Below are 14,356 nucleotides of genomic sequence, written 5' to 3'. Positions count from 1 at the left end.
CACTTTAACAAATAATATGTTAACTTGTTAAAATTATTTTGATAGAACAATTGAATTATTGAGCTGACACTCTTCAAAAGTTACATGTAGTTGTTGGTAAAATAAAAACTCACGTAGTTAAGGAAAAATGTATCAATGATACGAATGGAAACATCTAGTCTAATAATAGTAATAAGAAACAATGTCAACATTTTCAACACTCGCACTTTGTCTTTCTTGTATTTTTCTTGACGAGAATTCGCATGAACTCCTATGGCTGCTGGACGATATATGAATTTGTCTCGAGGTAGTGCTTCGGTAAATATGTCAGGATGTTGCTCCCTCGACAGCTTATATTCCAGCAATGATCCCTTTTTCTCGTATTGCTCTCATATATGATGATAACGTACTTCAATGTTTACTCCGCTTGTGAAATACGGGACTTTTGATTAGATTAAGGGGGTCATCCTGTGTGGTAGCTGGATTTTTTGGGGTTTTTTCGTGATTTTTTTGCGACAAGGAAAAAAACATAGACTTTTGAAATTTGAAGGGCTTATTTATTGGTATTTCAACTCTATGATAGATTTTTTAAATTATGATATGTCGGGTAGATCCGGTGTGAAACTATTTCACATATGTTTCTTTATGGTCTCCACGATCCTGAGGAGTTTGTTGATCTGAGATCAAAAAACCAAAGGGTGTTTTGAATTGTAAAGCAGCGCCTAAACTAAAATCATACAGAAAATTCTATCGCAGAGTTGAAATACCAATACCTTCAAATTTCAAAAGTCTATATTTATTTTCCTCGTCGCAAAAATATAGCGAAAAAACACCAAAAAATCTGGTTGCCAAACGGGATAACCTTTAATAGCACTTTGATTATCCAAATAGAATATTGTAAAAATTTCTTTTATATTCAATAAATTTCTGAGTAAATTCTCCGCTCAGGTTATCCCTTTTGCAGTTTGATTTTTATATCTACGAATTCCATGAGATGATTGCAGAACCAAGCATTATAACGTATTCAATTGTCGAATGACGTGTTTCTGAATCACCTGCGTAATCTGCGTCATTTGTATGCCATTATTCGCTGCTCCTGGTTGTCTTCGAATTTAATTCCACAGTCCGTTGAGATATTTGAAGATTCTTTTTACTGCTTTTCAGTGAGTTTTTGTCGCTTCCTTGAGATATCAACTCGCTCGATTGACACCAAAAGTGGGATGGGGATAAAATGTTAGATTGACTAACATTTAGAACAGCGATCTCGAGTTTATAATTTTTGAATGATAATATGGAGACAGATCAATTCAACTAGAGTTTTAACTGTAAAAAATAAATAAAGTAGAAACTTCAAGGTTCGAATTATGTTTACATCAAAAATAGAATGTTACAATCTCCCATAGAACGACGACTAAAATATCGTTTTTCCGAAAATTCGACTCTCACTCTTTCGATTCGTAAATTGCTACAATAAGTATTATTGTGAATATTCACAATTTCTAAAATATAACAAAGAAAGACTAAATATTACTGAGGTTGAAATACTGAAACATCAAAAAGTAGAACGGTCAAAATCACTTTCGATTATTTGCTACTTTATATTCTGGTCTACTCTAATAAAACAACTACTCCATTTTGAATTCGAAAATATGAACTTCTGACAATAAGGTTGCAATCCTTTGCAACAACTAGACCATCGTCAATGTATACTGCCAATAATGTATCATGCTCCTTTTTTCGACCTGTAAATACACATGGATCTTCATTAGCCGCTGTCAGATTATATTTTCTTAATAAATCAGTGAAACGTTGATTCCGATAGCGAGATGATTGTTTTAATACATACAAGCTGCGCTTGAGTTTACAGACCTTTGAAGTACCGTCTTCATATCCCTCTGGTTGACACATGTATGTTTCCATATATGTTTCATATAGGATACTTCATCTTCATACTTCATCTGCTTCCGTATAGGAAATCTGTTTCCACATCAAATTGTTGAATATTTTTGTTTTCAATGGCAGCAATGGCTAGTATAGCTCGAATGGAATCAAACCTGACTACTGGACTGAAAGTCTCGTGATAATCGATTCCTTCTTGTTGTATGAATCCCCTAACAAGTCTTGCTTTAAATCTTTTGATATTTCCATTTTCAGCTCGTTTTAACTCAAAAGTTCATTTATTGTTGACGACCCTTCAGTTTTTTTGAAGTGTAAATAAGTTCCCAGACTTGATTTTTTAATAATGCCTCAATTTCTTCATCTATGGCTCTTTTCCATTTTTCTAAATTTTCATTTTCAATGTCTTCTTTGAAAGAGTTTGGTTCCCTGAGTTCAGTAAGGTCAGTCACGAATAACTTGTTTATAACGGTGAAGTCCTCATATTATTTTGATGGACGTAATGAAGCTCTGTTTCCGGGTGTACGCCCCGAATTGGTATTTCATTTTCACGATTTATCTCCCACGCTGCTTCTTCATGCTTGCCTTCATTTTAGCATGATTTTTTTTTGTTTTGAATAAAATCTTTATGATTTTTTTAATGTAGAGGTTCCGTTTATATTGATTTTTATTTTCAAAATCGCATTTTATTCTATCAATTATTCCCCATTTATTTGATTCTCGAGTTTTTTTTCAATAAATCATTAAATTTTATTGATAAATGAAAAAAAATTTCTGTAGTTGATCAAAACTCGCACGCGCAGAGCTGGGCGGTTATTCAATCGTATTTCTCTGAGTTTTTTTTTATTGAAATCGCGATAAATGAATTTCGTAATGAGCAGTGGAGTGGTGTAAATTTGATTTTGGTAGCCTATTGTCACAAATATGTTTATAATTATTGTTGTAACAAAAGTAAAATATGTCATGACACACACAAACTGCCTTGTATTTTCCTTTATTCATTGCGTTGATAAGAAAAATCTGATGTCCAGAAACGGACCACAGCCGGAATGAGCCAATTAAATCACATTTTCAAATATTTTTTTATTCGCGTAATCGTTATATATTCACCACGAAATCCGGTGAAACCGAATTTAATTTGATTTTTTGGTACTTGATTTTTGACTGCGAATGCCGTTGCTCGATGACTCTTAATAAGCATTGGTTACTACAATATTTTGTTTTTATGAAATTTAAATAAACGTAGTGTTCGTTTATAGATTCACGTGGTCGATGAAAATAGACAATACACAGCATGGAGCGAGGAAAAAGAGCTCGACAAAAAGAACTCACGTTACGTGGGTTTCGAATCAGGAATCATACGCGTCAAACGAGCACTGAACAATCTTCATTTTAGCTTGGGCCAAGATGAATTTTCACAGGTATTCGTCGATCAAATGGACCCTGATATCGTGGCAGTGACGAGACACTCGCCCATGACTCACGAGAGCATAGTTCTGGTGGCGTTTACCGCGTTCAAACATCCTAATTCAACTGCCAAGGATCTCAGGAGGCACGTGCGGCCGTTGCGAATCGAAGGAGTTGTCGAGGAAATTATATTGGAGGCTTCATTTTCATACAAAGCCAATGAATCGCCTTTCCACTATCCCGATAAACACGTCAAAGACGAGGATTTTATAAATGGTTTAACGGATTACGTGGTTGATTTCAAAGAGCATATTCAAATTTGCGATTCGGCGGTATTCAACAAAGTTGATTCGGGAGATTCAAAAATAACGCAGTTAAACTTCGTTAACTTTCAACCCGGCTCAATCGTAGTGATTCGTGTCTCTCTACATGCTGATATAAAACCCGCTCTGTCGAAATTGAATGCAACTATTGAAATGGTGACATCGTTCGAAAGCTCGGAACTTCGAGCGATTGTATCCCGCATGGATTTGGCCGATATGAATAAGGTTTTGTTCCGCTGTGATCAGGAAGAACGCGACGAAACCGGCAATCGTTTCGGGGTTTACAATATTCCTTCTTACGGGCCTGTAACTTATGCCGGTTTTCAAGGAGTAATTTCTCTACTCGCTGAGATTCGTCCGAACAACGACCTCGGTCATCCTTTGTGCGTTAATCTCCGTGAGGGTAATTGGCTCATCGATTATTTTTGGCAACGCCTTAGAGATGACGAAGCCACCAGCCATCTTGGCAAATGGTTAGAAGACGCCGCTGAACCTTTCAAATTAATCCCTCGTTATCTTGTTCCTAGTTACTTCGATGTCATCATCGTTAATCTCTATATGATTCTCTTGGAACAATCCTACGCACTTATGTCTAGGTAAAATGTTCAGTATTGTATTTTTTCATTTTTCTTACATTTACAGACTTATTCGTTAAATCTTATTCAACATACCTGGAATACACATTAACCATATTTTTTTATTTAGTCTTTAAATAACAGTTTTCACGATTTTTGTCATTCTATCTACTACTCATTGTATGTTCAGTTTCGTTCAAGAAGGCTCTACTTTTGTGAAGCTGCTCTCGCTGGTTTCTGTACAAGTTGGAGGTATCGTTCAATCTTCTCCACTTCCTGACTTATCACCGAATTTAAATCCTCCAAAACCAAAAACTAGAGTGACAAATAACGTTGAAGAACAAATGTGCCTTACGATATCGGCTGGACTCCCACATTTTGCGACTGGATATATGAGAAATTGGGGGCGTGATACGTTCATCGCACTTCGAGGAATGTTCCTTTTAACCGGTCGGTACGAAGAGGCCCGATTCATTATTCTCGGATATGCTGCAACATTGCGACATGGCCTTATACCAAATTTATTAGACAAAGGAACAAATGCCCGGTGGGTACATACTTATCACACACTGTTGGACTCGGATGGACAAACATTTTACATGGTTGTTACTATTAATTTTATTTTGCTATTCAGGTTCAACTGTCGTGACGCGATTTGGTGGTGGTTGTATACGATTCAATGTTACACTCAACACGTACCGAATGGTTTGAAAATTTTCTCGGACAAAGTATCCAGATTATTCCCTACTGATGATTCTCCTCCACTTCCGGCAGGACAAGCGGTAAATTATATTTTTTTGTGCAATTATTAGACTACTTTCAATTTGATAGAATATTATGTTCAAAAACTGAACTTTATGACTTTAAGGATCAAGCTCTGTACGACGTAGTTCAAGAAGCACTAACGATTCACTTCCAAGGACTTTGTTTCCGTGAGCGGAATGCTGGACAGAAAATTGATGAGCATATGACCGATCGGGGCTTCAATAATCAGATCGGAGTGCATCCAGACACCGGATTTGTATTCGGTGGTAATGATGCCAATTGTGGTACTTGGATGGACAAAATGGGATCTTCAGCTAAAGCGGGAAATAAAGGAAAACCTGCAACACCGCGTGACGGTTCAGCGATAGAATTAGTTGGATTGAGCAAATGCGCTTTGGGATTCCTTGCAGAGCTCTATAAACAGAATCTATTTCCATATGGAAGTGTTCAGCGAAAAAATCGTGATGGTTTGTTAGTTTCACGTAGCTTATAGAAGTTTAAGTCGGTGAATTCAAGTAATGATGTTCTTCGAAAAAATATTTGAAACAAAATGACTTTTTACACCATGAACATCTTATTACAGCCACATTTGTGCAGCCTTTAATCCTCTTGTTTTTTTTTTTGGAAAATTCAAAGATACGTCAACTTGAAATAATATTTTCGCTCTGCAAAATGGCGTTTGTTTTATTAAAATCCGATCGTAAGTTGTTGTTATACGAAAAAATTCTGAGTATTCGGGGATGGTTCACTTTTTTGCAGTAAGAGCGTATAAGAAGTTGGACATGTCATTTAGGTTATTTGACTTGCGGAACATTTCGCAATTAGTTTCATTTCGATCGGTTGAGTGCTTCTATATAAAATACTTTGCCAGATGTAAAACATGCCCAACTTTGGAGGTCGATTTCACCTCTTAAAAATAACTTTCAGCCAATAAAAAAAAAATACGTGTCTCTTATTTTTCAATGGGCTTATATATGTTATAACATATAAAAAAATTATCAAAATCGGAGGGGGACACTAAAGTACCTTGCCTTGTCAATGACAGAAACTCGGCATTTTTAATTCATAAATATTCGTTAAGGTGCTCTATCACTTGTTCAGTCGGTAAAAATCCTGTTGCACGGTTTATTCCGAGTAGCTTGATATTTGAAAGAAAATATGAGTTACACGCTATTCTCATTTTATCAGAGAACAAGGTGTAACTTTTATTTTTCTCAAAAAATCAAGGGTGTCCGAGTAAACCGTGCAACCATTTTGCAGTTATCTCTCTCGCACTCGCGCAAGTGATAGATCACCTTAATACGAAATCATTTCTTTCTTGTTCGAAGACGTTTTTTATATTGACACATTACCGACTATCAAAATTCACCGTCAGTCCGCGGAAAAAATCCTGTTTTTGTTCGCACTGATTACTTCCACTCACCACAGATTTCACAATTCATTTTTTAAGTATATGATTGTTTTAGGTACTCTCGTAACATGGAGCTATAAACAGTGGTCTGAAAGAATCAACGCCAACTTTGAAAGTTACTTCTTCGTAAACGAAGTACCTGTAGAGGGTGAGATGGATCCGGAATTAATTCATCGCCGTGGAATTTACAAAGATACTCATGGAGCGACTCACGCCTGGGCTAATTATCAACTTCGCCCCAATTTTCCAATCGCAATGGTCGCAGTGAGTGCAATATGGAATTTTCATGGTGAACATTTTATTTTCGATGAATTTTTCATAGCTACACCTTTTTTTTTAATTTTTGTATAATCCAAGGCACCTGAACTATTCGATCCTCATCATGCATGGACCGCGTTGGAACAGGCTGAGCGGATTTTACTTGGTCCTTTAGGCATGAAGACTCTCGATCCTGCCGATTGGGCATATAATGGATATTACGACAATTCGAACGATACGAGTGATACGAAATTAGCCCACGGTTGGAATTATCATCAAGGACCGGTATTTTTCACTGTTCAAACATTTTTTCCTTCAATTACAGTTTTATTTTTTTCTAAAAACAATAGATTTACCTTTTTCTTACGATTAGACGTACATTTTCTTAGATGCCTAAGCTAGACACAACAGTAGAAGCGTATTAAAAAAGCTCCAGTTTTAATTAATGGGTCATTCCACCAATAGGGTATTACACCTTTTTTTGAAAACTGTTTCAAAATAATCCTGAGATCGTAATAAACCAGTGGAATTTTTATTTAAATTTTATAAGACCGAAAAGTGTCTTAAAAATTATTTTTCATTTATAATTTTCAATTTTTGCGCGGAAACGCTAGCCGCCATGTTGTTTCGGTTTGTGACGTCACTCCGTTAGTAAACAATACGATTGCGAAAGACCAAGTAACAAGATTTGTGAATATAATGAGTTATAATAGTATATCATTGGTGTCTTGTGCCTGAATGCGATAATACAAGTGCAAAAATGCCACAGAAATTGTGGATTCATCGCCACCATCAATATATTTATCATTGGTAGATTTGTACTTTTTGCTTTCACAAAACCGTTTTCCATGATGCAATTTTAATAAAATGAATGATAAAAGTCCACAAACGTACATTATAACTTGTAAAATTTCAAAATGACACAGAGCGCACGATAAGAACCTAGATCGTTCACTATCGGAGTGACGTCACGTTGGAATCCAATATGGCGGATGGCGTTTTAGACATTTGAAAAACAGATGAAAAAGGACGATTTTTAAAATTGAATTATAAAATTTACATTGCATTTTTATGAATAAATATTAACGTTTCTCGTTTACTTTTTACAAAATCTATCATAAACATGCATTTTTATATATTTTTTTACATGGTGTAAAATACCCTATTACTTTCTCTAGTAAAAAAGTGTTAGAATTACTGTAATTTAAATTTTTTTTATAAAATCACTTATTTTTATGGTTTCGTGCTTGGTTTTCATATCGTTCGTATAAAGCTATTGAACAATACGAGCTATATATTTCATGAACTGGCAATGAGAAAAAGAGAGAAAGAAAATATACGCGCGAAATTTCTATCACTTGCTCCTATAGGGCTTCTTTCAATGGTCGTGTAAAACAGGCTAACGCACTAACACTGCGTAAATGAGAGAAAAAGAGAAAGAAAATGTGCGTGTGCATCACTCTCTCTCTCTCTTTCTCTTGCTCCTGCAATACTTTCAAGTCAGGGCTTAAGACTAAATGTAAGAGTGGAGACGACGGGTCTACACTGTATATTAAGTATTTCTATCTCTGACAACGTATATCTCCCTCTCAATTATCGTTCGCCTCGCCCAATCATACGAGCCCATGGCAATGAGCGTGAGAGAGAACGAAGATGTACATACGCATGCGCATTCACATTTTTCGTAGCACTTCCGTTACACGCTTCCGTAACAAGATTTTCACCAGTTTACCCCCCCAAGCCCAGCGCGCCTGTAGAAGTTTTACTTAAAAAAATTCGATATTTTTTTTCCGTTCATTTCCTTACGATTACTTATGAATCGCTCAAACTCAAACTATTTTGAGAATGGGTCCTGAAACTCGGAACTTGAAGTTAAATATGCTTTTTTTCAATTTCTGTAAATTGTTGTATTTAGTGTACTCAACTTTTTTTCCATTCTTGATAATCCATTTTTATAGGTGTGTATGTGGATCATTTTATGTCAATTCGATCACTTTTGACCCCAACCCCTATCGATTTGACTGAAACTTTGAAATTTTGTTTTACCCCATTGAAGACATGTGCGAGAATTTGTAAAAGTTTTTTTTTTACCCAGTCCAAAAAAGTGATGAAATAAAAAAAAATAGCTTTCTTCAAATAGCTATAACTTTTCCGAAAATGGACCTATCGGGAGATAATTTAGAACTGGAGATAATTTATATCGAAATTTGCTCGTACAATACGTATCGCATATGAGAGCATGCTATAGGCACAGTCTCTTCGTTTTTCTAATGAGATCGAAAAAATACTTTGAATGATTGTTTCAAAGTCGAAATATAACAGTAAAAATAGGTAAACTTTTCTTAATTTTTCACTCGACTGCGAATAGAGAGAATACGATCCGGTAACACTAACTTTTTGACAATATTATCGCGATCATTCTTCCTCAATCTAGGGAAATATAACCTACTTCTTTATCACGTCCCTGACTATTTGCGATGCGTTGGGCTAGCGCGTTGAAAGGGCTTTTTCAAATCACTAGCTAGCGTGTTAACGCGCTGCCTATATACTCGAAAGTGCGTTAACATGCTGCGATAGCGTGTTTACACACTGATTCATACAAATGCTCCTAATTTGTTGACGCGCTAAAATACCTCGCACGTGTGCAAATCACACAGTGATTTGACCGATGCGTTTTCTAGCGCGTGACATGCTGAGATAGCGTATCGGCGCGGTAATTCGACACAATTTAAGCAGACAGAGTTTTTTTTTAACTGGTCAAACTGTATCAAAGAATTTCGATTTCGAAAATTCCAAGTGAGGTTAGTCGACTAATCTATACTCTTAACACAGTGATTCGACCGATGCGTTTTCTAGTGCAATTATTACCACTATACGCCAGGAAGAGCAGTTGGTCCGATGGATTGAAACTTGGGCTCGCATACCACGTGTCCTGGGTTCAAATCCCGGCCAGAACACCAATGGAAAATGGGTTTTTTCCGAGTGTTTCTACCATTATCCCGGATCGTTCGGACTCTGTCTTCATAAATCCTACGGCTTTGAATAAAAAACAAGGTATAGAGAATAGGTACAATTACCGCGTTGACGCGCCGCTACAGCATATTGCGCGCTAGCAACAACGGTACAATCACTGCGTTGACGCGCTGCATAAACGTGCGAAAAAGACCTTTTGACGCCCAACGCGCTAAATTACCGTATCGCAAATAAAATTAGTAATACGAAAAAAATAATTGATAATCGTATCACCCATGAAATCCTTATGATATATAAAATATCTTGAAATCGTTTGCTGATATTGATTTTGATGTAAAATAAAATTTTTGAATGTAGAAGGGTTAAAAATTGACAACGAATGAAATTTTTTTTCTTTTTCCAATCGAAAAAAAAATAGAAAAAATTCCGGCCAATCAAGCAATTTGCGGAGTTATCTTTGAGATAAATTGAAGGTTTTTTTGAGAAAATAAAAAAAAATACGTTATGAGCTTCGAAAAATTGATTTTTCACAAAAAACTGAAATTTGTCATAGAATTTGACTTCCAAAATAGTCTTTTATTCCGGAAGTACATTTGGAAACAGAACTTTTGAAAAAATAAAGGTTCCAATAGGTACATTTTTGAAAAATTTATAGCTATTTTAAAAATACCGTTTTTTTTAATTCACAACTTTTTTTGGGTTTGATAGAAATTTTGGAAAAATTTTTAGAAATTCTTTAGTGGAGTAAAACAAAATTTCGAGGTTTCAACCAAATCGAAAGAGATCGTGGGTTGAGTAGTGGTCAAATTGACGTGGAATGTCCCGTGTACAATTATATATATTGAATTCACGGTGTGCTTATAAAACAACACTGAGGCTAAGGTTAAAAGAAATATTTCCAAGCGGATTAAAATGAAAATTCTTCATTATGGAAAAAATGTTTCATCTTTGCCAAAAAAAAATCAATTCAAACTGTTATAAACATAAATATGAAATTATATTAATGAAAGAAGAAAGAGAAGGTTGTTTTTTTGTCAAAGGATTAAATACTGGAAATTTAATAGATTCAAAAAAATGTCCGTGAATGTATGTAAAACATATCGTAAAAAACGCAATATAGGAAATAGTTGAGTAATTTTGAAGAAAAACGAAGCGATTCGAATTTCAGGAATGGGTTTGGCCGATGGGATTTTTCCTCCGTGCTAAGTTGCACTTTGCACCACTGGTCGGAGGGGTAGAAGAACTTGAACGGACGATCGCATGGACCGAAACAATAATATCACGACATTTGGTTGAAGCGTCAACGAATCATTGGCGAGGATTGCCGGAATTGACGAACAAAGACGGTGAATATTGTCGCGATAGTTGTCGCACCCAAGCTTGGAGCGCTTCAACTATCCTCGAAGTTCTATACGACCTTGAGACGCTGAAAAAGGAATTACGAAGGAATCACGAAAAAAGCGAGAATACGAACTGATACAATTTTGCGTGTGTTCACCATAGCCACTTGTACTTAGATTATGAGAAACTGGTGGAAAAGAAAGAAAAGATTAAGAAAAATGATGGGCAAAAATGGACTATAGAGGATCAACGGTACCAGATTCAAAAAGCACCAGGTAGTCAAAACAAAGAAAAGCGAAGGGAAACGCACGCAAATGAAAAAAATCAGTCACGTGAAAAGAAAAATGAGAGCACTATTATACCAAACGTACCTGCGTCCAATCTCACGTGTCCAATAATATTACAAACAACATCGAAAATGGCAGCGGGCCATCCGATCAATTTTAAAATGAGTGGAATTGGAAAAGGTGAGGAAATCCCAAATGATCACGTTTACGAAGAGGTCGATACATTAGACGAAACCGACAAAATCTATGAGATACTGAATAAGTCAAACAGTAATGATAAGAATAATCGAATCCTTGATTCTTTCATCAATAATGTTTTACCAAGCCACAAAATTTGTTTGCAATGTGCCTGCGGTTCTCGTGGTAGCCCAGTGATTTATAGTGACACATTGATACGCTGCAAAGGTAACCTTTATGCAAAGGAAGCGTTTTTTCATTGTCCAGAAAACTCCTTGTCGCAACTCCACTTCCGATTTCACTCAGCATTGCACTTTAATAGTGGATTCGATAAAACTCTTTCAAACATATATCACCACTATATGCCCGTCTCTAACTTAATTAAAACTCGCCGATCGGGAATTCTCTATTCACAGCCTATTCTCAATGACATTTTTGATCTACGAAGCAATTTGGGACCTCGTATCGAGCTACTCGGGAGAAACATTGAAGAAATCGGCGAAATAAATACACAGGTTTACCATCGTGCTGTTAACTACATATACTCGAGAATATCCGAGTTTGGATATCCGCCAAGTATCTTCGTTTCGACCGTTAAATCGAGTCGAACATCCTTGAGTATTAAAACCTCCAATTGCAATGAGAATACAATTTATTGGTTGAATTGCAATAACAATTTGAAAAATCGCGTCGATAGTAAAAGTGAACGTGGCGAGCGATCGATAACGTCCGTCAGCGAGACTCACAACAATAGATCCAGTCTTTTGCTACTCGAACCACTTCTCTTGATGCCCGAACTCGTCAATCCGAGGCAAAATTCCGGAAAAAACCGCATTGCTCATTCCGAGCACGTCAAAATAGTACGAATGGTTATTGCGTATACACTTTCATTTTTTCTTTTAGCCATAATCACGTTCTACATAGTATATTTCACGTAGAAAGTGGCTGCCTTAATAGATTTATTTTACACTGCTCTGTGTCAATGGAAGTATCCATTACACGATAGTGGTTTTTAAAAGTTCATGTAAACGACAGTTTTATGGATTGTTTTCCTCGGATATTCTTCTTACCACATATTGAGATTTCTCATTTATAGTTTCCCATTTGCCGTATGGTATCATTTGTGAAATCAGATACATACGTTTTAAACTGATGTAAAAATGGTTTATATATATTAGGGGTGCTCAAAAAAAGTTTTCTCAAAAGTTTCTGGTAGGTAAAAGAAAACTTCTCCGGTAAACGCGACTCCATATTTTGATTCTACTAGATTCTCAACAGGTTTTCGTTTTTCCCTATAAATAACACGTGATTTTTTTTTTCGTTTTCTTCAAATAAAACTATTAAAGAATTTTTTTTACAATTTTGATTGACAGATTTTTGTAGGATATTAAATTCTCTACAAAAAAACTCAGATATGGTTTTCTCATAAACTTAACAGGTAAAAAGTTATCCGACTTGAATACCAGTAACCAATTTGATTCTAATAGTATATGATTTTAGAACGCGTTTTTATTTCACTGGATCTTACTGTATATCAAGAGACCCGGTAGAGTCTCGAGACCAGTACTGTTGTCTGGTATACAGTATACAGTACCATTGACAGTCCTGTTATAGCAGATAACAGGACTATCAATGGTACTGTATTCTTGGATCAGCAGGATCCGAGGCTCGCCGAGACTGTACTTTCTTTGAATAAACCGATTCGCGGTGGTGGGGGTAAAATCAGCATGTCATTTCCTAGAATGATCGAGCTCAGGAGATGTTTCGTAAAGCGAAAATTGGTCAAAACCAACATGATCAGTGGCGTAATTGCTGAGAAAAAACTTTGTACGGGCTTAAGATTATGCAAAAGCTACTAACACATGTAGAAATTTGACGTGTCTGTATATAACACCATCAAAAGCCTCATATCCCTGGGGCTAACTTCACGGCAGTATCGCGGATAGACGTCACATGACAATACCTCCACTTCGTCACTATCCATTATATATACCGAGGTAGTTTGATCAATCGGTTAAGGGTTAAATGTTGTTTTGATAGTGTATGACTATAAAACGTATTATGCGAGTTTTGTAAAAACAGTGCGGGTGAGTTTACTTCCATTTCAATCGGTTCGCGAATGTTTGTTGATATATAAGATATCCGTATTGGGAAATTTATCCTCGTATAAACACTTTGATTTTACGTTTATTTGGGACATTATATTTTTGCAATCCTTATTCTTATTCCTTTGAATTTTCAACGGGCGTTGCGAGAAAAAAAAAGTTCGTTTATAATAACCTCAAACGTTCTTTCCAACCAGAAATTTTATGTCGTATATAATTATATTAAAGAAAAAACACGTGTAATTGGTTGTATGTAAATGAATTCAAATAAATTTTTTAAAAGTATCAAGTAGAGGTGTCTAATCCAATGTATTGTTGTTATATTGTCTTTCATTTAGTTTGGCTGTGCCTTCCGGTCCCTTTTTTCCACCTCCTTAGCTTACAGAGTGTACATACCAATTTCTATTCATTCTCGAGACAATATGTGTGTTGCGTATTTCTATTTCCTCACATTGATTTCATAAACATAATTCAAAAATTTATAATGAAATATCTTCATGATTACTTGTTATACACCCGAGTTTTAAAAAAATCTTTGGGCCAAGTAAATGCATAGATATTCACTTGAGTTGTTACATGAAGAATTTGGAAATTTATTTCGATAAGGCTTTGTTTTTCGTGATATCAAAATTTGTATCTTCGACGAAATGCAATTGACACTTACAGTTTGACAACGTAATGTAGCAATATGTATATTGAGTATTTTCATGCCATGTTTGTGATCGGCATTATGGGTTGAAAAATTTATGTCTGTAAGTCTACCCCTCAGAATTTTTGGATGCGATCAAATATTTTTTCTGCGCATAACCATAGGGTTTAGAGTCGCGGCATATAAAATGACTCCATTTACTTGCCTCAA

General features: G+C 35.7%; 1 protein-coding gene across 3 annotated transcripts in view; it reads left to right on the top strand.

Annotated features, from left to right (window-relative positions):
* Positions 1 to 13,805, top strand: part of LOC122415397 (glycogen debranching enzyme) — a 52,936-nt gene extending 39,131 nt beyond the window's left edge. For 2 of the 3 annotated variants that reach the window (XM_043427499.1, XM_043427500.1), the window contains exons 12-18: positions 3,135 to 4,201; positions 4,371 to 4,727; positions 4,815 to 4,962; positions 5,049 to 5,412; positions 6,412 to 6,620; positions 6,714 to 6,899; positions 10,756 to 13,805. In XM_043427499.1, the coding sequence (XP_043283434.1) occupies positions 3,135 to 4,201; positions 4,371 to 4,727; positions 4,815 to 4,962; positions 5,049 to 5,412; positions 6,412 to 6,620; positions 6,714 to 6,899; positions 10,756 to 11,064 (2,640 nt within the window). In that variant the 3' untranslated portion in view covers positions 11,065 to 13,805. The remainder of the gene's footprint in view (positions 1 to 3,134; positions 4,202 to 4,370; positions 4,728 to 4,814; positions 4,963 to 5,048; positions 5,413 to 6,411; positions 6,621 to 6,713; positions 6,900 to 10,755) is intronic. The other variant, XR_006261915.1, reaches the window with a different exon arrangement.
* The last annotated feature ends 551 nt before the right edge of the window (positions 13,806 to 14,356 follow it).

Source organism: Venturia canescens, chromosome 8, assembly GCF_019457755.1.
Source record: "Venturia canescens isolate UGA chromosome 8, ASM1945775v1, whole genome shotgun sequence".
Lineage (NCBI taxonomy): Eukaryota > Metazoa > Arthropoda > Insecta > Hymenoptera > Ichneumonidae > Venturia > Venturia canescens.
This window is presented reverse-complemented; position numbering and strand designations above follow the sequence as displayed.